The 26,222-nt window shown below is 37.1% G+C and overlaps 3 protein-coding genes across 9 annotated transcripts in view; 1 reads left to right on the top strand and 2 right to left on the bottom strand.

Annotated features, from left to right (window-relative positions):
- The window catches only part of llgl1 (LLGL scribble cell polarity complex component 1), a 69,000-nt gene extending 62,456 nt beyond the window's left edge, over positions 1-6,544 (top strand). For 2 of the 3 annotated variants that reach the window (XM_049475491.1, XM_007247848.4), the window contains exons 20-23: positions 669-754; positions 1,942-2,062; positions 3,397-3,494; positions 5,095-6,544. In XM_049475491.1, the coding sequence (XP_049331448.1) occupies positions 669-754; positions 1,942-2,062; positions 3,397-3,475 (286 nt within the window). In that variant the 3' untranslated portion in view covers positions 3,476-3,494; positions 5,095-6,544. The remainder of the gene's footprint in view (positions 1-668; positions 755-1,941; positions 2,063-3,396; positions 3,495-5,094) is intronic. The other variant, XM_022683351.2, reaches the window with a different exon arrangement.
- Positions 151-15,402, bottom strand: ccdc97 (coiled-coil domain containing 97). Of its 3 annotated transcripts, none has more exons than XM_049475493.1 (9): positions 15,219-15,402; positions 15,055-15,095; positions 14,774-14,834; positions 13,238-13,477; positions 11,579-11,909; positions 10,586-10,834; positions 8,579-8,705; positions 6,863-7,004; positions 151-787 (listed from the first exon to the last, which is right to left on the bottom strand). In XM_049475493.1, exons 4-8 carry the CDS (start codon positions 13,409-13,411, stop codon positions 6,893-6,895), a joined length of 993 nt encoding a protein of 330 aa, XP_049331450.1. In that variant the 5' UTR covers positions 13,412-13,477; positions 14,774-14,834; positions 15,055-15,095; positions 15,219-15,402; the 3' UTR covers positions 151-787; positions 6,863-6,892. The 3 variants fall into 3 exon arrangements, with proteins under 3 accessions (XP_049331450.1, XP_049331449.1, XP_007247905.3); XM_049475492.1 differs by lacking the exon at positions 151-787 and adding an exon at positions 1,951-2,057 and having other exon boundaries at positions 15,219-15,401; XM_007247843.4 differs by lacking the exon at positions 151-787 and having other exon boundaries at positions 6,763-7,004; positions 15,219-15,400.
- Positions 15,403-19,524: 4,122 nt separating this feature from the next.
- The window catches only part of cacna1ha (calcium channel, voltage-dependent, T type, alpha 1H subunit a), an 87,445-nt gene continuing 80,747 nt past the window's right edge, over positions 19,525-26,222 (bottom strand). For 2 of the 3 annotated variants that reach the window (XM_022683349.2, XM_007247849.4), the window contains exon 33: positions 19,525-24,994. In XM_022683349.2, coding sequence (XP_022539070.2) covers positions 23,942-24,994 — 1,053 coding nt within the window. In that variant the 3' untranslated portion in view covers positions 19,525-23,941. The remainder of the gene's footprint in view (positions 24,995-26,222) is intronic. The other variant, XM_022683350.2, reaches the window with a different exon arrangement.

Raw genomic sequence — 26,222 nt, 5'->3', positions numbered from 1 at the left:
CAGAGGACCACCCATAAAAGAGAAAATTACCCCAGAACCCCCTGAGAACCTAATCCCATCTGGTTATTGCTTAAGCAACAAATAGCAAACAATGTAAAGTGAATGGAACAGCTAGAAACAATGAAAAGCAAGTTGTAACAAAGTCATAAATGATGTCACTTCCTCTTTGTGATCTTTTTATTACAGACCATTTTTTTAAAAGAACAAAACATGTTAGTGTGACTGGATGGCAATTTAGCAGAGGGATGAAACAAAGCGGATATTTTTTAGTACTTTTTTTTTAAAGACGTGTTTCATATGTAGACAGGGATACAGGTTTGATAAAAACACATTGAAATACACAAAATTGTGTTGGAGAGTAAAAAAATGATTAAGTATTAGTATTTTCTGATGACAAATGAATGAACACTCTGAATCATGCTTTGAATAAGTGAATAATCTAATTAATAGGACACTGAGCATTTTTCATGTAGCTAAGACCGTCTATAGGAAACTGTTACTATTTTATATAGGGAGACTGTAATGCTCTGTATAATATAAATTATATCACTCTGTCTCTTCTAAAGAGCTGTTTGTATTGTACTGGGCTGAATTGGTGTTTTTAGCAGGTGTGTGTGTGTGAGAGATCTTATGTAAGGTAATAATCCCCTCTTGTGGAATAATTTCAGCTTCTGCACAACAGTTCCACCCCAGGCCAACGGCGCACACAAGACTCCGTCATCAGGAGAGAGCAGGTCTGCAGGGGAGGCTGAAGGTAGAACTTCTTCTCTATTTAAAACTCAAACAGCTGGAAAGTAGATTACAGTTTTTTAAGGACAGAAATGAGAAGTGCCTAGCAGATGTTTTCTTTTGGAGACTGCTTATGTAATGATATTTAATATGCATGATGTTTAAAGTCTACATTAATTTTCATGTTTTTTCAGAGTAAAAGGGAAGTGATTACATTTGAAGTTGTTTTCTGAAGTGGAGCTCTTGGGTTTTGATGTGATTTGTAAGAATGTCCTGATCAGGTTATTTTGCCCTCAGTCTGATTGGATCAGCTTGGTATCAGCTGATACTCAGCATTATCATACCTTTGGTTTTAGATTGCATGTGCTGCTAATTACTACTGAAACAAAGTCACTTCATTAGTTAGTAACATTTTATATAGTGCTTTACTTTTTTCTTAATTTTATTTACATTTTTTATCCCATTTTTCCCCAATTTACATGGCTAATTACCCAACCCACTCATTAGAACTCCCCCTATCACTAGTGATGCCCCAACACCAGGAGGGTGAAGACTAACTAGCACATGCCTCCTCCGATACATGTGAAGTCAGACTCCACCTCTTTTCAAACCGCTGCTGATGCAGCATTGCTGAGTAGCATCACAGTGCACTCGAAGGAAAGCGCAGCAACTCGGTTCTGATACATCAGCTCACAGACATCTTGTGCTGATCGATCACCCTTTGGAGTAATGTGGGGGGAGAGTGCCATCCACCCACCCAGAGAGAGCAAGGCCAATTGTGCTCTCTCAGGGCTCTGGTAGCTGATGGCAAGCTACATGAACAGGATTCGAAATGACGCTCTCCTGATCATAGCGGCAGTCCCCGTACATAGTCTGACTGTCCTACCTGACCATTTAGCTCCCTGTTTCTTTAAAACACTGCAGTCCAGTCAGTAAGTCAACCTGTGTGTATAGAAGTTTGTGTATAGTAGTGTTACATTGTTTTCTTGCTCCGCTGTAAAACAACAGTTCCACACTGTAGTCTCTTAACTGTCATTTACACTCGACAACTCTTCTCAATGCTGTTGGCTAGGTCCAGTAATGGCACCTTCAGGGCATAAGATGGTGCACTGAACCGAAGTGGGAGATCCTTATAGATGTGTATTTAATAAGCCTATTTCATTTCCTCTGTTGTACATCTCTCTCTTTCCTCTCTTTCTCTCTGGTTATCAGGAGTGTTTGATGAGGTGAGTCCTTTGTCCTCTTCTGCCCTGGATTCCCCAAACAGCAGCGCTGACATCACACTCGACACCACAGGAGAGCTCACGGTGGAGGATGTGAAAGACTTCCTAGTGTAAGTGGAGAATGTTCTCTTTTAGAAGGCTTGATAGGCACTGCCTTATTTAATCTTACAGGGTTCGTACCGTCAGGAAAAACCTGAAAAAGTCATGGAATTTGAAAATAGCAATTTCCAAGCCTGGATAGGTTTTGGGAAAGTCATGGAAATTTGGTCTATAATAAATCTTTGTGTTTCCGTTTATCGATGGAGAAAATATATTTTGAGCTACAAATACGTCAGTTTAGAGTTAATTCAGTAATTTAGCCCTACATAATGAAGCTCTCAGGATCTGACACACATTTTATTGTTAAAAAATGTCAACATTTCTATTATTCATTTTAGGCCTACTATAATCAAGTTTAATGGTAGTTTTAGTTGATTTTTGGTTTTATTGTCCATGTCTGCTCTGTTGTTTTAAAAATCATATGGTCATGACAATTTGCCTTGAGGATGTTGAAAAGTCATGAGAAAATCTTAGAAATTTATCAGTTAAAAAGTGTATGAACCCTGATCCTAGCTTATACCACTGCTTTGAAGAACAAATATGTATAAAATTATGATTAGTGTGTAAAATGGCTACGAAAGTCCAATTTTGAAACACTGGAAAGAGCTGTCCTCCTCACCAGACACAAAGTTCACATGGGTTGCCAGTACATTATATTACATTGCATTTGGCAGACTTTTTTATGCAAAGTGACATACAATTAATGTTCTACATTCAGCAACAGAGGACAAAGATTTAAGACAAACATTTTAGATAGGGCCTACAGGAGATCAAAGGGAAATTATGGGATAGATGAGGGAAGGAGAGGAAGAAGGAAATGAGGTTAGAAGTAGTCAGTTAGTTAGAGGTGTTAGGAGAGTGAGTGCTCTTTGAAGAGCTCTGTCTTCAGGAGTTTCTTAAAGTTTATGGTTAAGGACACTGAACAAGCAAAAGACTAGTATAAGAATTTCTACAATGGCAACATTTTGTAAATCAGTTGATATAAAAATATAAGACAGAAACTGACTCAAAATCTGACTCAAATGGATAGAAAACAGCTGTAGCACATCTGCTTCTTTGTTGTAACTGATGGAAGTCAATGTAAGCATTTTGCATGACTGCATTAGCCTGCACTGGGTTATTAAAGCAGCGAGTATTTGAGATAGATCCCTTTATCTATCGCAAATACTCGCTGCTTTAATAACCCAGCTGTACGTGGACTATTTTTAGTGTAATCGTGAAGTTTTAAATTACTTAAGATGTCCATTCCTACTCCTGAGATAAATTACTAAGCTAAGGTGTGTGTGTGTGTGTGTGTGTGTGTCTGATATTTCAGATTAATAGTAAATATTTGATGTTTCCTCAGGACTGTGGACGAGGCTGAGAATAACTTGAGGAATATGACAGAGGAAGATGGACGACCTTCTGGAATTCTCATCAACTGAGCAGAAATGACAACTGGAGGTAAGTTTCACCTTCAGCCTGGGAGCACTCCACTAAATCCTTTAGATCTTACTGGGGAGTGATCCTGCTTTGAGTCCAGATTTGGGTGGAGATTTGTTTTTGGATGGAGAAAGAGCCAAAGCAAGGAAATGAACCCCTGGTGAGTCCAGGAGCTGCATGTCTAAGTGTCAAGATCCACTATAGGCTTGATGCTTCTTTTGTAGTTGTGAATGACTAAACATTTTCCATTTAGTTTGGAACTCCATTAAACACCACAGGGGTTTTACTGCCGCTCTCTTTTTTTGATAAATTGCCACACAGTCAGTAACAGACCGCTCTTAAAGAACATGCAGGGCTGAAGAACAGTCCCAGATGCCGTATGCTGTAACAGTAGCTGACTTCACTCACTTTTCCCTTTTTGGAAACCCTAAGCCCCAAAATTAAAACCTTACTCATTTCTGCCCACGCGCCACATCAGTTTCAGTTTTATTTCCTCCACATCGAGCAGCAGTACGTCCTAAAAGTGTCTTGTTTTATTCTGAGAAAAAAAAATGACTGAAGGATGACTAAAGGAGGCTAAATGAGAATTTGTTCTTTTTCAACACTTACATGACAAAAGTCATAAAATAGCAGCAAGTAAATAGATGAAGGTTTTGCCTAAGCCAAGCTAGGGAATGGCCACATCTGTATATGTTGTGAGGTGTTATCTTGTACGTGAGCCTGAACACTGGCTTAGCATGCTGATGGTAAACTGATAGGAATTTTTAGATTAGAGATTGAGGGAGGTCTGATAGTGGGTCCTAAATAGATGGGATATTGCATTTGTTAAAATGGGTGTATATACAGCTCTGGCACAAAAAAATGAAAGACCACCTAAATTATGTTTATTGGATTTTACCAAATTGAAAAACTCTGGAATATAATCAAGAGGAAGATGGATAATCACAAGCCATCAAACCAAACTGAACTGCTTGATTTTTTGCACCAGGAGTGGCATAAAGATATCCAAAAGCAGTGTGTATGACTGGTGGAGGAGAACATGCTGAGATGCATGAAAACTGTGATTAAAAACCAGGGCTTATTTAACCAAATATTGATTTTTGAACTCTTAAATCATTATGAATATAAACTTGTTTTGTTTGCATTATTTGAGGTCTGAGACCTCTGCATCTTTATTTCAGCCATTTCTTATTTTCTGCAAATAAATGCTCTAAATGACTGTTTATTTGTAATTTTGGGGGAATATTGTCCTTAGATTATAGAATAAAACGAACATGTTCATTTTACTCAAATATATACCTATACATAGCAAAATCGGAGAAACCCTATTCAGAAACTGAAGGTCTTAGAAACTGAAGGGAAAAACATCCTAACCTTTAACAGAAATCAGTGTAAAGCATTTCTACTGGTCTAAATAAACATGTAAATGTATTAAAATGCTGAAACAAGGTTTCTGCAGCACAGAGAACAGATGCTGCTGCTTCCCTCTAGTGGACTTGTTGGGCAGGGCATGTCAGAGTAGTGCACTAAGGTCACAGAGGGAGCTATTTGGAGAAGTGCCTGTAATTATGCACCGCTGAACTGATTACATTATAATTGAAGATTATGTTCTGTTTTTCAGGGCTCTTACAGGAGAGGTGATGACTAATCTTCTGGTTTCTCCTAATCACAACTTGAGAAGGAGGATATGGCTCTGGGAATTTGGACAATGGCGGGAATGCTGCACGGTTCCTTGTGCCAGAATGTGGAATGTTTGACCTTTTGCCCTCTCCTCACCTCGTCTGTTCTCCCAGTGCGTTTCTTCCCTTCAACACTAACGCTGCTCTCACTGTGGGAGCGCCGGGGTGTTACTCCTAGAGCTTCAAATGAAGATCAGAGGTAGATCACAAGTGTTGCACAACATGCAGGCAAGAGGTGGTGGTCATGATACTTGAACTGACCATGTGTTCAAGTATATATGATCTTTTGTCTTGTTTCCTTTTGCTTTACTTTCTCCTACACATTCCTCTTTCCATGTGCCACTATGCCACTTTCTGCCTGTCCCCTCTCACTGTGTGTGCACCATTTTAGAGGGAGTGTATCCAGTATGAATTGTTTCTGTTGCCTCCCAACAGCTTTTTCAACCTTATCCGTGATGGTTTCTGCTGACACTCAGGAGGCCATTGAAAAGTTCATCTTATGGACCCTGTGGGTTTAATAGAATATAATAGATTTTTTTTGCCCTTTGCTCTCTTCCCTCTTATTTTGTCAATGGTTCCTGTGTAGCCACTCACCATTATGAATAATTCTGACAATTAACTGTGAACTATAGACGCTGAAGGAGCATGGTGTTGTAATCTTGCAAGTATTCTCATCAGTAATTAGCCAGTTTTGAGCTTTGAGTTTATTACTCATGTATGCTTTTGTTAAAGTATTAACAGAAAAATGAAGGAACTAATAATTACTGATTTTTCTATGTACCCTGTATTCTATAGAATAATTTTATACCACCCATTTAATTTGGATTTCTACTGTTTGTTTATTTTTATATAGAGAGATTATTTAGGAATTCTGTCTTTCCAAATCAGTGAATTTCGGAAACCACAGGTTCACTGTAGCTCATCCAGCTGATGATGAAGTGACTTAGAGAAGGAAACCTTAAGAAACGAATATTGTGCCAACAATGCAAAATGTTTTGCAGTGGATTTTAGAATTGACTAGGATTTTTTTTTCTTTTTACCGTCTTTTAGAAGTTAAACTGCTACATTTGCATCATGTTTTCCAGGGAAATTACGACATACTTCACACACTGCTTGGTAAAGGTTATACTTTTTTAACGCGGTCACTCATTTTCTGTAGTGTTACGCCAGTGGAATTCCTGTTTTTAGATGTCAATGGGACCTCACTAATCTTGTTCAATTAATCTGTATTTTTTTGTATATTTTTGTCTTTATTAAGAACTTTAACCTTTACCTGTTACATCCAAAATCCATAGCCTGTGAATCTGTATTTAATTTGTTTCTTGTGTAGAACTGTAATGAAGATTATAGCTATGCTAATGGAGAATGTTAATAAAGTATTTACTCCTTTAACTTGTGCTCTAATTTATATTTATTTTTATTTTGATAAAGCTGCCAGCTGGTTTTCTAGACAAATAAAATAGTTAACAAGCTAGCCTACCAGTATAGGCTAGCTTGTTAACTATCAACTGTTAATTGATATTTCAAAGGGTTTCAGTCGTGTCCATTTTTGCAGCCTTTATTTACACTATAACAAAAGTAACTTCTTTTTTTTATCAGCATTTGAATATTTAGAAAACATTGTTCTTATTTACAATACAAAAATATTTTACTCTGTATAACAAGAAAGTAATGTTCCAGGATTGCAGTCAGTTAAATTCAACCTCTCACCAGTGATTAGTCCATCTTGTTTTCCTTTTCTTAATCACCCTCCTCCTCTTCATCATTATCATCATCATCATCGAAGTAGCGCTCTTCAGCATCACGGTTTAAGATGTCCAGGTTATCATAATCTGGGTTCTCATCCACTTCACTGCAACACACATGATTAAAATAAATTAGACACCATATACAATCTAGAAGATAAAGTACTATGAAATGTATTATTGATGGATTAATTACCCACCATCCACTACTGACAATACTGTTGTTTACAAGGCCCTATTATTAATTTAATTTAACAATCATGTCTTACTTTCATCAGCTTGCATTAAATATGAGACCCAGATGGCTCTATAGCAACCTTATATCACAAACTAATTATAAAATAGTGAGAAGTCACTTCAGTTTGCTACTTGGGGTTTTGTGCTTTATCTGATTCTTTGTCCTGCTACCACATGTTCGTAAAGCTGCTTTGTGGCATCAGGTGGGAGGATAATTCACTTTTACACCACTGCAGTAAATACAGATCTCCTCCTCAATGTAAACATGTATTTTCTAACAAAGATGTAAACTAAGTAAAAAAAATATTAATACAGGGGCAACAAAAGTATGTGAACCCATCGAAATGTTATGTTTTTCTCTGAACATTTTTTCTTTATCATAAAATGTGATCTGCTCTTTATCCAAATCAGGGGTATAGAAAAACAACGTGGCTAAAATAATAACACCCATAACAGTGATAGTGAACAAGTATGTGAACCCTTGTGTGTTAATGAACTCAAATGCAAATTAGAGTGAAGTATTAACATACCTGCTAGAGTTTTGCTAGTTTGGGGGTGATGACTAGAGCTAATTTGACACTCAAACCTTGAGTTTGCTCTGTACAAGGAAGATCTGCATATGTGGGACATGCTGTTCCAGAAATGGCTTTCAGAGGCTCTATTAGACGTTGTAAATGGTTACCAAGTGACTTCAAAGCCTTAATTAGGCTGGAGAATGGCAAACAAACATTTAAAGACAAATTGACACTGGCTACGCTGCTAAGTTTTTTTTTTTTTTGATTTGACAGATTTTTGATTTCCCCCTACTAAAAATCAGACTACAGATGACAAAGAAAAACAGATGACAAAGGGGAATTTCTAGATTTTCCCCTCGGGGATCAATAAGGTATCTAGCTAGCTATCTATCTATGGAAATGGTTTAAAACTAGGTTTACCGGTACATTCATATCCTGAGCTGACACTGTGTCTACACAGCCGTGGAGTTACTCGCACTGATGGACACTTCAGGGGGTTTGTGACTGAAAATTGAGAACACACTAAATGAATTACAGAAAAGACTTTGACAAAGCAATTATTATATGCTTTATCCCACCGGGTGTTTGTGCCGAATATGCTGGAACTTTTTTCTGTACGAGCTCAGCGGAATGGTTAGGAAATATGTACACATTGGTCTGTGGGAGGCGCTGGTAACCAGGATAAGATGGATAGACACTTCAGAAATAAGTAGCATTTCCAGATATTTTAGATTAAAAAGATTAAATAAATAGCACCGGCAGAGAGACCATTCTACCTAGTACAGGTCAGTGGTAAATCATCAGAATTCTGAAGCTATTTTAAATGTACAGTTGCTATGTTGCCTTAAATCACCACTTGCTTGTTGGACTGCACTGTTATTTTTCTGGTTTTCAAATTTAAATGGCATTTGAGTCCCTGCACAACTAACCTGTAGTTGAAGTCCCTGTCTTTGCCATCCAGGAATCGCTGATGCATCTGACTCAGAAACTCTTCTCTCAGCATAGCCTTCTCTTCAGCACTGGGCTCCCACTCGGCCTGTCTAGACGCATTATTCTCTATAAGAACAGAAAGACAGTCCTGTCACAGAACATTTATTCACAAGTCACAGCTTTAAAATAAACATCACACTGTACAACTGAAGAACCAATAGTAATAGGATTGACTCTTCTTATGTTCTGACTGATGAGCTGAAGGTAGGACCTCCATAAAAGGGGGGGTCCCATTACACAAATCAATTTATTAATATTGCACATTTTACAACTGATGTCACAAATCAGCTTTACAGAAATGTGATCAGAGGACAGAGAATCAGGCAAAACACTGAACCCCCAGCGAGCGCGGAGGAAAGAAAACCTTGGGAAAAACCAAGACTCATAAAGGGGGACCATACTACCACTGGTCAAACAGCTTTTAAATTGATGTTTAAAAAGTCATACATTCAGACAGGTCTCATATATTCAGGTGTATAGCAACACCAGCTGGATGCAATGAGTTCATATAAATTTGGATGTATTCTGTAGTGGAGAGGGAGCAATTAGTCTCAGGCATGTTGTAAAAACTGGTGCAACATCTGGTGTAAAATCCAGCACCGCAAAAAAAAAAAAAAAAGAAAACGTCGTGGTAGTATGATGACGCTTTGCTGCTTCTGGATGACTTATCAGAACAATAAATTCTGCCCTTTAACAGAAAATACTGCAGGGAAATGTCTGATCAACAGGGTTTACAGGGGTATTTTCAAGCATACTGACTAATCACAGCTGTCATTTTGTTTATGTGGATAAAAAAATATGTTCATGTTCACATTAGGGCTGCAACTAAGGTTTTTTGAGAATTGATTTAATCTGTTGATCTGTTTTTCAATTAACCGATTATTAATTTTATACAAAGAAAAGAATGCACATACAGCTTTAAGTTAATAAATACTGATCTAAAATGAAATTAAATAAATGGACATTAGGTGATGCTGCCATGTGCTGAGAATAAAAGGGAAATGCAACATAAATATATTTGACCAGATATAAAAGATCAAAGACAAAAAATATTTTAACGCACAACACACTATTGTTAAACATATTAGTTTATATGAAGAATTATCCAGAGATTTACATTTTGATAATTTACAGATTATCATTATTTTTTGTGCTTGTATTTAAGGTGGAACAAAACAAAATAATTTACTAAAAAATAAAACGTCTTGTTTAACTACTTCAGCAGGCTCTAATAACATTGATCAAGAGAAAAAAAAATATCACGTCACTAATGTTAGCCTGACAAAATATGGCTTGCTTTGGAACTGCTGGTCGAGCTGCCACATTAAAGGTGGAATTTAAGGTGAAGGGGATAATGCTTTGGCTAATTTGTTTGCTAAATGTGAGTAAGATATAAATTTACTAAAAATGAGACATGTCTTATTTTACTACTCTAGCAAGGTCTATGAACATTGAGTGAGGGAAATAAAAAGAATTAACTGAATCTCCTTAACCCAAGGCTTCAAGTCATGACTTAACGTTGACACAAATTATTAAATTATTGCCAAATATTTTCATAATTGATAAGTTGTTGTTAGTTAATATTAAGCTAATATAAATAATCTAAAATCACAAATGATGCAAGTCAATTAGTTAATTTATATGCACTTCACAATCCGATTACTGTAGAAGACGGGAGTTTGTCAGTAATCTGATTAATGTGTTTAAATTTAACTTGGGTAATCAGATAATGGAGTGAGGTGGTAATCAGATTTTTACTTTGCAATCAGTCAATAAACTCACAGAATTTTGTTTACAATTAAATTATAACCATTCTGAAATATGAAAGTGCACATTAATAGTCATGTTTGCAAAAAACAATACAAAAACAGTATGCAGCTTGATATACATGACATTGTGCCCTGTTCCTGCTTTTATTCAGTTGAAAAGATTTAAATATTTCTCACCCTCCTCTTCCTCCTCCTCTTCCTCCTCCTCTGCACACTGCTCTCTGTCCTGCTCCTCCTGCAGTCGGTTCTGGAGCTGTTTCTCCTGGTAGGAGCTGATGAGCAGGTCAGACAGACAGGCTGGGCCTTGCTGCATGGCTTGTTCAGATCGCTGCAGGATCTCTTCATCGCTCAGATACTGTCCAATATACTGCTCATACAGCAGAGGCTCCCGAAACCTCATCTGCTCCTCACTGAAGTACTGGCCCTCTATGGAGGAAAAGGTTAAGAAACAACCAGTTAGGACACAGAAGATTTTTTCCTGACATAATATCTTGTTACATTTATATATGCTACAGTCAGTTTAGTGTAACAAGACACATCAAATAAATAAATGCAGAATATAATTATGGGTTTGTTTCTTAGAAAAGAGGTTTAACCTAGTCTTGCACTACACAGTATTCTGAATAGTGATTTTCCATGAAATGGAAAAATGTATTCCAAGTATAGGCTTAATCCCTGTCTGGCAACCCTATATGTCCACATATTTGTGGACACCACTTCAAAAGAATGCATTAAGCTACTTTAGCAATGTGCATCTAGCATGGTTTAATGTAAAAGACTCATGGAGAGAGTTTACACTACCAGACTCTGACCAAAATTGTGTAAAACAAATCAAAAGGCAATCTTAGGGCTAAAAATGGAGCCTCAGTCTACAATACACTATACGACTTTCACCCAACTGCACCAGAGTCTGCAGACCAGAGCCCACTAGCATAGATTCCCTACAAATGGGAAATTAACTGGGGTTAAAGTTGACTAGTGTAATTCCAGCTTAAGACTCTTGTTGCTGAATTCAATCAAATCCATAAAGCAACACTCTAAAATCAGCAGCAGACACAATTCCTTCAACAAAAGCTATAATTCCTGATTCACAAAAAAAAAAATGAATCAGTAGTGTCTCACATTAGAAATATGAAATTGTAAACACGAAGCTTAAACTGCTGCTCGTACCCTTCTGAAGTGCTCGGAGGGCTGCATATCGGTGGTTGCGGACTCTCGTTCTGTTGGATGAACAGGACGCTCGTTTCTGGACCTCTGTGCAGTAGTACTGTGCTCTGCAGTCACTGCTCAGGTGAGAGAAGGCCTCCAAGTGCTCTGGTTGCATGTGTGCGTGGTAACGCTCCAGGAAGACTAAAGGCTTGGTTTCATACTGTTCCAGCAGGACTTTCTTCTTCTCCTCTACAGAAAGATCCGGCTCTCCCAGCTGCTGGCTCTTCACTGGACTTCCACTGGACGCTATGGCCTCAATCATGGCACTGAGACCACAGGAGGAAACTTCTCCCTTTAAAATAAATACAAAGAAAAAAAAATGAACCCCTTCATTTTTTTTAGTAATGAGCAAAAATGCGTAGGTAGTTACCTGTTATTTTCATATATGGGTATTTACTGTTCTTTCCTGGGTAATTTAGTCATAAGGCTTTCACTTCTATTCAGGTGTAATATTGAGGAAAGGTGGATGGACTAGTGTAGTGGATAACATCACTCCCTTCCTGTAACTAGACCTAACATGCATCTGTCTTTTTTTTTGGATTATACATCTCTGTTAAAAAAAAAGAGACCACTTAAAATTATAAGTTTCTTAATTTTTTATTTTACTGCTTGAATTTTTGCAACAGGAGTGGTATAAAGATATCCAAAAGCAGTGTGTAAGACTGGTGGAGGAGAACATGATGCCAAGATGCATGAAAACTTTGATTTAAAAACAGGGTTATTCCACCTAATATTTATTTCTGAACTCTTTATGAAGTTCATATTCAAACTTTATGAATATGAACTTGTTTTCTTTGCATTCTTTGAGATCTCTATTTTTTTTTTTTTTGCCATTTCTCATTTTCTGCAAATAAATGCTCTAAATGACAATATTCTTTAATTGGAATTTAGGAGAAATATCCATAGTTTATAGAAAAAAACATCAATGTTCATTTTACTCAAACATATACCTATAAATAGCTAAATTAGCTTCTTAAATTCTTATTTTTTTCCAAAGCTGTATATTGTCCCAAAATGCATTGCAATAAACAACATTATTGTTATTTAAAGGATTTTTAGGCCACTGATGTAGTAATAATAATAATAATAATAATAATAATAATAATAATAATAATAATAATAATAATATCATTATAATGCAGTTATATTGCAATTTTGGTGTTAAAATGTGCAGGACAGTTTACCTGTCACACTTATTACACTATCATACAATATGTACCCATGGCCTCATAACTTTTTGCTGACCTGGAACAGGGTTAAGGACCACTGCTGTTGTAGAATGTGGTTTGACTCCCCACCCAAGCAAGCACACTATACTACACCAATCCACTATACTCCAACCAACAGTCACTGAGCAACTCTAACTCTATATTCTCCACCCAGTGTAACATGAATTACATGCAAGTGACTCTGGATAAGCGTGTCAAGCGTGACAACTGCCTAAAAACAAATGTAAAGAAAGCAATTTACATTCTACTCATTACCTATTCATGTCAAGATAGACATTTTATTTAATTTTACATAAAATATTCAACAAAACTTTGTTGTTACTTAAATCTACTAACCTACAAATAATACTTCCTTAAAAAAAATATCAGAATATACTTATAGTTCACTTACCGGTCCCTTGGGTGCTGTAGACTGAGCACAAACCACAGCAGCACTCTGCATCATGTCGTCACCCTCATCTTCATCCTCCTCCTCCTCTTCCTCCTGGTCATCCCTCAGCGGCTGATCGTTTTCAAAAGTCTCTGGACTCTGTGGTCTGAAGCTTGGCTCTATCTCACCCCACATTTCTGCTCACTGAAGTGTTTAATATCGCTGTATGTTTAGGCTGGGATTATCAGAGAGTCAGGAACACTGTAAATAACCAAACACAAACAAAGCCAAAACTTTTAAAAGGGCATGATTGCTTTATGCTATTGTATTGTTATTCTGTCAGTTTTTTGTCCAGCATTTAATGCTCTATTAATGCTCTAATTATATCATTTATATATACTCTTTAAAATGGTTCTGAACTATTTTTCATTAAAATAATTACGTAAAGTATAGATAACCGAAATTTCTACTTAGTTAAGGTAACAAAGTATTTTTACTTCATTAATTGACACCTCTGATTATAAAATTACTGCAAAACCTTTTAACCATATTTCCTCATATTTATTATTCAACATGCATTTTTCTTCTTAGATGAATAACTGAAATTTGTTATATTAATTGGGCAGGCACAGTAATAATATTTTTATTTACAATGTTGATTTTTTTAATGAATAAAACAAATGAAAATTACTCCATTACCTTACTTAAGCACACATTTTACTCCAGCAAAGGTTTTACTTTACTGGAGTACATTTTTTACTTCTACGTCTAACATTTTTACACAATTATCTGAACTTTCTACTCCTTACATTTTAAAAATAGCCTCCTTACTCCTATTGCATTTCAGCACGTTTTCATTCCGGCTTCTCATCGTTCAATAAAACCCCTATCCAAATAAACCTCTCCATCCAGATAGAGCGAATCTGATTGTGGTTGGATGAGAAGTATAAACATTTACCATTCTGACACCCTATTGGTTTATACTGTGATCCATCACACCTGCACACATCACACCCCCAACACACACTCCAGCAAGAACATAGCAGAGAACTCTAGACAAACGTCCAACCAAGCCTTTTTGATATATTTATATTCTACTAAAATACATTTATTTACATTAAGCATATATGCAGGTGAAACAGGGTGCATCCCAAATGTATCAATATTAACATTTTAATAAAACATTATAGCCACTATTGCTTTTAGAAAAAATGTTTTTTGGGGAGTATATATAGTAGTGCACTATAGGACTCTGTGGTGTTGCCTTGTCCTTAATTGCTTTAGTTTTTTCCCCTTACATTACTTTTACTTTTATAATCTTATTGAAACTTCTTTTAAAACTACTTAGAAAGTTATTTTACACTTTTATTTATAGAGTAAAAATCTTAAGTTCATACTTTAACCACTACAGAAATATTTTAAACTCAGCAGCTATACTTCTAATTACTTAGTAATGAATAGGAAATATGTTTTACATCTTTATTTATAATTGTATCTGTGGTAATGAAACAGCGTTGTCAACTGGCAGAGGGATATAAAACATAAGCTATAACTTACCTTAGACTTAGACTTTAACTTCCTCGTAAATGTGTTTAAATTATTTTCAGATATGACGTCCCTAAATAAAGAAATTACATTAGACTGACTCTTATTAGTGTTTTCTTGTAGTTATCAATCCTTAATTAGTTCAATTATGTGTACTCTTTCAGCCATGCAAGTGAACTAGACATAATAAAAGAATACCAGCATACATACTAATAAAATGTACATATTTCAGCTGTCTTGAAGGTTTCAAACATTAAAATAATATTTTACAAGAAAATAATTGTATAACAGACCCACAGTGGACGGTTTACTGAACGTTTCCCAACCTAGGCACCTGAAGACAACATGCACAGTTAGTTAGCTTAGCGTTTTCACAGCGTTTGCTATCTTAACGTTTTCCAGGCGTTTTCAGAAAGACCCGTCCTATAAATGTACACAGAAAATGTGTATAAAATACCTGTATTATATCAGCGCTGGTAAAACCATCTCCTCTGTTTCAGCTACATTAATAAAGCTGATATTATACAGTAAACGCTCTTACTGTTTAGATACGTTCTGACACAGCTGTCTGCCTGTGCGCCCTGATTAATCTTCCCCCTCACCAGCCTCACTGCACTCAGCGGTTCCGCTTCAACTGTACCGCATTCAGCTTCCACTAGATGGAGATAAAACCACGAGAAAAAAACACTGATAATGAGTAGCTGCTATGAACCTACCTCATATTACATAGATACATATAATACATATATATATATATATATATTTAAACCAATTTTAGGAAACACATACAAAACATATGGCAGTTGTTTTGGGATCAGTGTAACCCAGGGGTCACCAACATGGTGCCCGCGGGCACCAGGTAGCCCGCAAGGACCTTATGAGTAGCCCGCAGACCTGGTCTAAAAATAGCATTTTTGTTGCTATTCTTTTTTTTTTTAAATCAGTTGCATTGGTGTAATTTTAGATTATATTAGATTAATATTAGCTTAGAGATAGCCTATAGTTTATATATTATACAATATAATGTAATATATGTAATATTATATTAAAATATAATATAATATAAAATGTAAACAATTGCAGAGATTTATAAAAATAGTGTTGCATATTGATATGTGTCTTCACATAGATGAATGTCATTAATTATTAATAATAACATATAATTAAAGGTAAATTGAGAAAAGTTGTAATTTCATGAGTGTGTATCAAACTGGTAGCCCTTCGCATTAATTGGTACCCAAGAAGTAGCTCTCAGGTTCAAAAAGGTTGGTGACCCCTGGTGTAACCTTTATCATTAAATAAAATATATATTATTTTTCATTTAATAAAGCAGAAGAAATGCATTTTCAATTATATTTTTATTGTTAAGTTTTTCATGTTTGGAAATCTTAAATTCAGGAAACATGAAAATAAATGATGAAAAGTTTTCTGATTCTTATTTTTATTTAGCATTTTCTTGCATTTAATATCGGATGGTGTAATACAACCAACTTATTTACCAGAATAAAAAATAGAAATGTATTTATTCTGATTTTGAGGGGCAGAAATAAACCTGTTTCAATGCCTAACAGACAAAGTTATATAATGTAAAATAAAGTTTTACACCCAATTTCCTATGTTCTTATTTAGCCATAGAATGTTACACTGTCCTTATTGATATTTAAAAATGAACAATCCTTTGAGAGGGCATCTTATTATACAGTCGAGCAAGAGAACCAACCAGAAATCTTACTTCTAATTTAACATTTTGAAAATACTGATTGTAAAAAAAAACTAATAATAACATATTAATATCAGCCACAAATTGTATAGCATTGCTAGTTAGTTCTATGAACGATTATTTTGCTGAATAAATGCAGACTAAATAACTATGCAGTATTTATAGTATATAGATGATTTAGGAAAATTTTATTATTTTAGGACATTGACATAATGATTCATGATACACCATATGGTCAAAAAAATTAAGATGCCAAAATCAGGGGCATTCAAAAAATTAATCATGCTTACAGTAAATTGACAGCAGTAACTATCTCTATTGTCTAGAAGAGGCCCAGCTAACATTAGCTGAAAACATTATAAGCATGTTTAGCAAGGTTTTGAAAAAGGTTCCAGGAAGGTTAGCTTGTAATGTTACAGGAATAAAGTGCCAGGAATGTTCTGAAAACGGTGGCATAATGATGATTTTTCATAAAGATGAATAATAACATTATGGAAACATTAAAATGAACATTCCCAAAACATCCAGAAACTTTCACAACTGCAGCACTGAGAGCATCCTGGCAGCAAGCATCACAGCCTGGTTAGGAAACAGCACCATGCAGGACAGGTGGGCACTGCAGAGGGTGGTCTGATCATCTGAGCGCATCATCCAGACTGCGCTCCCTGACCTTCAGTCTATATTCAGCAAGAGGCGACGGGCCAACACCAGGAAGTTACTAAAGGACTTCAGCAATCCAAGTGCAGCATGTTTCTCTCTGTTGTGAAACTGGTACACTTAAATTTTCAATAAAAAATAAAGTGGCAGCAGTTCTTCATGTGGTCAAGTTTCAGACCTAGAATATTCTTTGCATGTTTCTTTGCATGCATCAAGACGCTAGAATCAGATCCTTTAAGTCCTGTATGTTGTGAGGTGGGGCCTCCATGAACCACATCAGTGAGATTGGGTGTCCATGATTGTGGTGCTTCCTTGGAGCACTTCTGGTAGATTCTGTCAGGGTTCCTGTAGGTCCTGAAATGTCTTAAAATGTCTTAAATTAAAATCTGGGTAATTAAGGTCTTAAATTTACTGTAAATTTGCTGTAGGTATTATGTTTTCAGATGGTGTGTTAAATGCTGGTGAGAAAACACAGTGGCTTATCGTAAGCGTCAAATCCAGAGAGAGAACTAAGGTTATCAGAGAGCTAGCTAACATTAACGGCAAGCTAGCTAACATACTAACTTTAGCGGTGAGCTAGCTAACATACTAAATTTTGCTAGCTAAAATGAGCTAGCTAACATTACTAGGGACAGAACTAAGGTTAGCGGATGCTAGCTAAAATGAGCTGCAAGTTAGCTAACACACTCACATTACCCGGGAGAGAACTAAAGAAATTATGACTGCTTAAATTATATTTATTAAGGTCTTAAAAAGCATTAAATTCGACTTTTTAAAATGGTGCAAGAACCCTTTCTGAGCACTGTAAGTTATACCAGGAACACACACAATACTAACCTGATGTTTGGTCATCTGGCTATCACAGTTTGGCCCTTGCCAAATGACCTCAGATTCTTATGCTTGCCCATTCATTCTGCTTCTCTCATTGGAACCGGACAATCAATGCTGTTCATTTCACCTATCAGTGGTTTTAATGTTATGGCTGATCAGTGTACATATATCTTCTTTGTAGATATAGTCAATACATGTTACACATACTACTAAGTAATTCAATATATTGACACAAGTATTGGGGAACCATCTGTTCGTTATCATTTGTGTATCCTTCTTTTACTATCTATCTATTACAGGGTTGGTGTGGTGCTGTGGATAACACCACCACCTGCATGTGAGCTGGAACATCATGTGACTATACTATGCTACACCAAGAAGAGTTCCTGGGCAAGACTTCTAACACTACATTGGCCCACCTCTGTAATAGGAATAACCGTGAGAATCTATCTATCTATCTATCTATCTATCTATCTATCTATCTATCTATCTATCTATCTATCTATCTATCTATCATCTATCTATCTATCTATCTATCTATCTATCTATCTATCTATCTATCTATCTATTATCTATCTATCTATCTATCTATCTATCTATCTATCTATCTATCCATCCATCCATCCATCCATCCATCCATCCACCTACCTTTCTACATGTAAACTGAACTGCATGGCTTTGTATGTGACTGATAACCTTTTCAGAATTGTAAACCACGCAGTGAGATCTGTCCTGAAGAACAGCCTCCACATGATTAGTCCTAATTCAGTGTTATAACTAAGCATCCAAAGAGAAACAACAAGAACACGCTGTGTGCTCCTATATAAGTAACTTGTGACTCTCACAGTGGCTTCATTATTCAGTCAGACTGAAGACTGGTTAATCAGCCGCTTTTTCAGTAGGAACATTGAATAAAGTGACCTGTGTGATCTGTGGGAAGAACATCAGTAAACAGGGCTGGGGATTGTGGGCAGTGAGTGTGATGGTCCGGCATTAGTGAGGTATCTGCAGAAGAACAGAAGAGCAGCTGTTTCTCAGACAACTGAGAGCTTCAGAGCAGAACATGATCAGACAGTCTAAAGCTAAAAAGCACTAAAAGTGAGGGGGTCTGGTGGGGGGTCTTTATCACAAAATCACAAATGAAAATGCCAAAAGTTATGGGCCTCAGTTTGTAAACTGATCAGGAAGTGTTACCTGAGGAATTGGCTTGGGAATGCCCACATGACCACAAGTTGTGAGGGGTGATCTGGTGAGTGAGGGTAAACACTGGCCAGCGTGCTCATGGCAAGGTAAAGAGAATTATAGGAGCTGGCGGGAGAGGCCTGATAGTGGGAGCCAGACTAGAATTGTGCATTCAAACAGAAATCACATGCAATTCTTTAGAGTCCATGGGACATGATACATAAGCACAACAAAGACACATTACTAAGATGTGTAGTTTTGTCCTCAGTCACCAGTGTGTATTTGTAATATTGTTATTTACAGGAATGTATGTGTTTTATATGTAGGCAATATTGTCAAACTTCATTTAAAAAAATACCACAAATCAAAAGACTTATTTTTGGATAAAAATGTTTATCTGTAGATGACAGTATCGCTCAGATCAACATGTGATCGCTGCACAATAAAAAGTAACAATACAGCTTAGAAATTGTTCAGCCGTTTAAATACCTCCCTTCCAGAAACATCGAAGTCCTTTCAAATCAAAGAAATCTAAAATTATTGCAGACATTTCGCTTAAAATAAAAAGAAAAGAAAAAAGAAGAAGAAAAAACATTGGAACTTTCTTCCAGGAAAAGTTAAGGAAAATAACTGTATTATTTCTTCAAGGACACTAAGTTCAGACAAGCTCAGATTCCAACCACAGTAACGTCAATATCTTCAATTGTCAAGTGATTCAAACATTTTCAGCATGTTCACGGCCGAGTCCTTCATTTTAAATCTCCACACTATGTTCAAACATTTGTTCCCAAGAAATTTCAAACTGTATTTTTGCAAAAATCATGGCAATGGAAAAACAGGAAATTTTCAGTCCAGATTAACTGAACATTAACTATCCATCACAATTAAATACTCAGAAATACAGGTTTCAAAAGTGGTCTCAGTAGTCTAGTACTAAACATGATTGTTGCGAACACCCAAGCTGCTTGAGCTCGTCTCTCAAGGATACAAATATTGCATTAGACAGTTAAGAAGTTGATCTACAAAGAGGAAAACTTAGACAGCCCATTACAACCCAGTGCAATTAGGTAGTCCGTCTACAAATCCAAGTTTAAATATCAAAACTCCTCAAAAACATCCAGATTGTTTTTTTCTCTAAAATCCTCCAACAACATGCAAGAGTTTCACTTTCTGAATCAATTCAAGATTAAAAAATGGAGAAAATGAGTAAATGACCACTGAATAAAGCTTCAGTAGGTATTAGCTAGTTCTGTTAATGTACTAATATGTTGATGTAAGTGTATATATGTAATATAGTGAGCTTAATAATTAATACAATTTATGCTGTATGCTTTAAAATGAAATAGTCAAAGGCAATAGTCTGAATCAGTTCTGAATAAACTCTTTCTAACCTTGTCTGTATGGGTGTTTTTATAGAGCTATGGGCACTTACAGGATCCTTCATTTTAAAGGGAAATCTTGTGATTGAGTTATAAATCCAGTAAAGATGTTTACTTACAGCAGTGATCTCCAACTCCCCAAATCAACCATAGTATGATGGAAAACTAATTTTTTTTAAACAAATTTAAATTTTCTATTCTATTCTATTGGCAATATTTCCCCAGAAAACGTTACCAAAACTAAACACTAAACACTAATCACAAGTGACATTGCAGCAATGTTACCAGAATGTTTAAAAATGATCTAAGAACTTCCTGAAAGCTTGACAGATTGAACTTCTTCATTAACCCCTTCATTGTAAAAATTGTTAGCTGGATCTTTACAGGGACTAGACAAGCTGTATGTGTACATTTGTACATCTGAGTCAGCACCAGATGCAACTCAAAATAGCTGAATGCATTGTATACGGGAGATGTAAAGAGATGTCCATTTACCTTTTTGCTCATATATTTGTGCATTTGTAGTAGTAGGTCTGTATTTAATAGTGTATGTGTAATAAAAGTGCCCATAGTCGTAAAATCACCCATATGCATAATTTCCTTCGTATAATATAATAATAATAATCATCCATCTCTTTACTGCAGAATAAATGTAGAGGCACCGTATCACAGCTGACAGGTAAACCAGATCCTGTTTGTGCTAAAATCAACTCTCTCTCTCTTTTTCTCTTTACAGAAAATACGCTGGTTTTCCTTGTACAGATAGAACATTATAAAAAGGGAGAAAAGGACAAAGTCTACCTGGCGACAGATCATATCTACAGGGGTTTATTTTGTCCTTCACATGCATACTACCTGTGCCACAGCGGAGGGTCAAACATGTCATTATTAAATTCAATACTGAACAATGGTGTGGTGGTGGTGGAAACCTTACAGAATACATTGAGATGAAATTGAGTATGGGTGGTGTAGGCCAGTGTTTCTCAATGCTGGTCCTGGGGGCACCCTGCCCTGCACATTTGAGTGGATCCCCTGTTTTATGTCTTATTATAAGAAATTCGTTTAGCTGCTGCGGCTAACATACCTCAAAACTGAGGAGACCAGTCTGCTCTCCAAAAACACGCAGGAACTTTCAGATGTCCATAAAAATAATGCAAATTACCTGTGAGTTGATCCGTAGTGAAAACACACAGAAGAATAATATATAAGTATATGAATGAGATAATACATAAAGAAAAGTGTTGTATACCTCCATCTTCTCGTGCTTTCTCCTTTACTTCTTTACTCCCAATGGCTGTTGCTAGTCACTGCACCTTCTAGTCAAAACACTTTTACCACTATAGATTTAGTATGTTTTTACACCTAGAGCTCCTATTCCTTAGTCTAAATCAGTTATAGGGGCTGAAAGAAATATCAATATATCGTATTGTTTTGTTTGCGATACATTATTGATACATGGCTTCACATATTTATATTTTTATTAAAACATAAGCGCTCTAAACTCCCTCTAAGACTCGCCACCCAATTAGGCTTACTAAAGCTACTGCTTCATTACTCCACATGGTAGCAGATAAATAGGGTAAACATGGGTAAAGAATATTGGTTACTGACACCAATAAATCCATATTTCCTGATATTTGCTAATTTAAGAGTCAGATTGAGGTCGGATTAGCTTCTCACCACAACTGAACTCCTCCATGTGTGAAACTGAACTCTTTAAAAGACTAAAAGTTAGAGTATGCCCTCTTAGAGTCACTGAAAGGTCACAATATTAAACATATGCTAAATTTACACTGCTCCGTCGTGACAACAAATAGCGATGTATCCCATTCATTTTTTATGGGAAGCGTTGGCTCCGTCAGAGCTGGTCGGATGCGTCAATTTTGATTTGCAATGCAATAAAAAGTGGCGTCGAGGTGAACTTTATGCAAATGAATCCATCCAGTGCGATGCATCTATCCAATCAGAGAACAGGTGTTTGCCTGATACGTGTCTTCAGCGCAGTGTACGAAAATATTTTAGTTAAGTGCAATTAAACATTTATATTTATATATATTTTAATACATATTTATATTTATTAGGTTTTAGGGAATAATAATAGCTTGTATAAAACCATTTTCCATTTATTAAAATGATTTAATTGGATGACGCAGGGAACGCCTTTGTAATGCCCACATGCGACCAGTTGGAAGGGGGCCGTGCATTCATGTGCATTGACGCAGCGATACTAGATATCTGTCAGGGGCTTACAAGCAATTGGGGACCACTGGGTATTTACTTGAATTGTGTCTTTGAGCCTTTCAAATGTAAGGGATTTGCCTCAGACCACTTTTATCAACAATTTTAAAAAACAAAAAGACTGGACAATCATCAGGCCTAAAATTGTGTACCATAAACCCAGCTCTGGATGAATCAGGTGTGTTGGGGCAGGGCGGAGCACCTCCAGGAGCAGGACCGAGAAACACTGCTATAGTTTGGTTCGTGTTGGTGAGATGCACGTCACTGACTATGCTCGTGTAAAAAAGAACAAAAAAAGAGAAAGAAAAATGGGAGCAACCTAACAGAGTAAACTTACATAAACATGTACAGTGTATTGCACTCAGGCTACAGATCATTTGAAGTTTGGTTCTCATTAGATCTACTTTAGTATCTCATACCCCGTCTCCCAATAGAAAAATAAAAATCATCTCAGTATCAGTAGGTCTAAACAGACTAGAATTGATCCCACTGCTATTCGATTAAAAAAATGTACATTCACAAGAGGACAACAAAAGACAATTCAACTTGAAATTCAAATTGATATGTGCAAAAAACATTATAGATCTCTATAAAAAATATGTGCATATGAATAGATCTATTTTCTTTCACCAATACAATATTTCCTCTATTTACAACATATGATTCAATAGTACAGAACATGTACAGATCTTGTGTTTGTTTTCTTTGTCTTTTTTAAAATTTGTATTTTTTATTTTAATTTGCTCTGTATTATACTCTTTTACAGAAAAACAGCTGTTCAAGTTAATGACAAGATGGTATGGGATAAAGGAATAATCATAATATTTATAATTGTAATAATAATAAAAAAAAACACTACACGTTCCTGAACTCAAATCAATGTGATTGAGCACTGGGAGAAAGATAAAGAGTTCCGAATGGAAACCTGAAATTGCATATCCCATCTTGCCCGATCACGCACACGTTATCAAAGGTGCCATTCCTGGCTGGCTTACATACAGTAATATTACATCTGAAAAAAACTTTGGCTACTGAAGTAAGTGGTTGGTGCCCCACGTTCAAAAACTAAATCAAGAAGGAAAATAATAAAAGAGTGCCGCGCCGCGCTGTCTAAAGCCGTTTAAACTCTTCTTTTATCATCATCCTTCATCATCTGTGGCGTTTATATCCGTATCATTGAACAGTTCTGTTGACTGTGCTGAAGTCTGTGGATTCCTCCAGTCTGCTGTCGAACGGAGAGCGCGGTTGTGTGGGCGGATCGTGTTCGCACAGGACGCCCGCCAGACCGCCCGTGGAATCGGGGTCCGCCTGGTCGAAGGTGAACTGCGGAAGAGAGAGATATTCTCCACAGTGCGACGGGTGCCTCTCCACCTTAATGAGAGGCTGGCTGGGGAGCTGGTGCTCCAGAAGATCGAGCGAGTCACGCTGCAGCATCAGCTCGTAGGAAGGCGTCCGTCTTCTCAGCAACATGCTGCTCTCGGGCAGCTTCTTCCTGGACACCAGAGAAGCCGGGATCTCCACCTCCAGCGGTGGTTCAATGGAGATGCATGGAGGACTCATCTTTTTCTTCCTAGGGATGTGCAATGATTGTCCGCGTGTGGGCGGGTGCCTCCTCTCACCGCCGCTGCCCAGCTGGAACACGTCATCTTCGTCGTCCTCCAGGGAAGGGCAAATCTCGATGGAGTGCCGCCGCTGGTCGTCCGCACCGGAAGGCTTGTCCAGAAACCCCTCGGCGTCCACGCTGAAGAACTTCTTAGCGTCCTTGTCTTTGAGGCCGCCCATGGCCAGGTTGGCGGCGCTGCTGCAGTTCTTCATTGGAACGGGTAGCAGCAGCCCCTGGGTGCTGTAGGGGGAGAGCGAATGGCTTCGAACCTCCGGCGGAAGCCCCACCCACAGCCTGGCCGAGCTGTTGATGTGCCGCACCTCTTCATCGGCAGGATCCGTCGAGTCGAACATGGAGCCGCTAGGGCTGGTGCTGCCACTGCCGCTGCTGGCCTGGCTGGGAGGCCTGGAGGGGATATTGCGCTGGTGGCGAGGGTGCTGCAGGACGTGGATGCAGGGGGAGCGGCTGCGAGGGGGCAGCAGCGGGGATACCTGCAGGCTGCTGGGGGAGGAGATTCTGGGAACTGGAAAGGCGAAACTAGTTGAGGTCGTCTCAATCTGTCTGTCCAGGTTGTCTTTGGAGCCGTAGGTTTGCACATCGACGGAGTCGTTCTTAACCGCTTCCTGAAAATAAAAATTTAGGAGGATAAGAATGAAAAAAAAAAGTTCAGAATGTTTCATTTTGATTAAGTCTCTGATTTAACTATGGTGTAGCTGGATTAAAAAATATTACATTTATTGCTAAAAATACCACTTTACATTTTTGGCAGATTTCGATACAGCCAAATGACTTGTAATGTGTAAATTATTGCTATTATTTATTCACTTATTATTATAACCAATTAATTTAATTAATTATAGCATTCCATATGTACACTGTATATACACTATTATACACTATATACACTACTGGTCAAACATTTTTAAACACCCAAAATGTTTTTTAGTAGTCCATTGGCAGTGTTCTGTGACTCAAACCAGACTGCTTTTTTAGTTAATAATTTTATTCTTTCATTTTCACACCAGAAAGTCCTGTTTTATATTGCAGTTTAGTGATTGAGCAGGCTAAAGAACTATGCTTTCTTTTGTCATCGCCATTTGTGTAAGCTGCATCTCCCTATACTTAACTCTGATTGGTCTGTAGAACAAAATGCGTCGGGTATGGGAATGCCATCAATTTGGCAAGTTGCCTTTCCAGGTGCCAATTTCTGCCTCTCCACCAGCATCTGACACCTTCTAAGTGCATGCATGTCACACAGCAGGAAAGGGATAACTGATTCCCCTCTGATTAAATAAGGGTTAATCTACAGTTACAGTAGATACAGAAATCACCAGCATAATTGGTCCAATCTGCCCCCTCCGCTGCATCAGATGCCTGTACATGAAGGGAGTCAGATTTTGGCACAACACCAGGTCTTTTTCCATCCTCTTCTCAGGCGTCTTCCTATACTAGACTTCCTCACTTTTCTCCAGTTTCCAGGAGTCTTCTGATGGTGTAGGAAACCTACTTGACCACAATCTGACTTTATTTCCATATTGAAGAGATATAAGGCTGGGTTCTATGTTTACAATTTTTTTCTACTCTTAATAAGATAAATCCAGACATGCAATATAGTGTAAATACTGCAGTAGAGTGTGCAATAACACAGTCTGTCACAACACTGCTTTTATACATATAAATATATAAATATATATTTCAAATTATTTGCATAATTTCTTCTTTGGTATAAATTAGTTGTAACATTTATTTCCCCCTTTTTTTTTTTTTTTTTAGCTCCGGCTCTTTACTGTTTTACTTTGTACCACTTAAGAATACTGGTCTTTGCACCATTTTAGGTTATTCTCTGGCCTT

The sequence above is a fragment of the Astyanax mexicanus genome, chromosome 3, assembly GCF_023375975.1.
Source record: "Astyanax mexicanus isolate ESR-SI-001 chromosome 3, AstMex3_surface, whole genome shotgun sequence".
Classification (NCBI taxonomy): domain Eukaryota; kingdom Metazoa; phylum Chordata; class Actinopteri; order Characiformes; family Acestrorhamphidae; genus Astyanax; species Astyanax mexicanus.
Note: the sequence above shows the minus strand (reverse complement) of the source record. Positions and strands in the feature narration are given on the sequence as shown.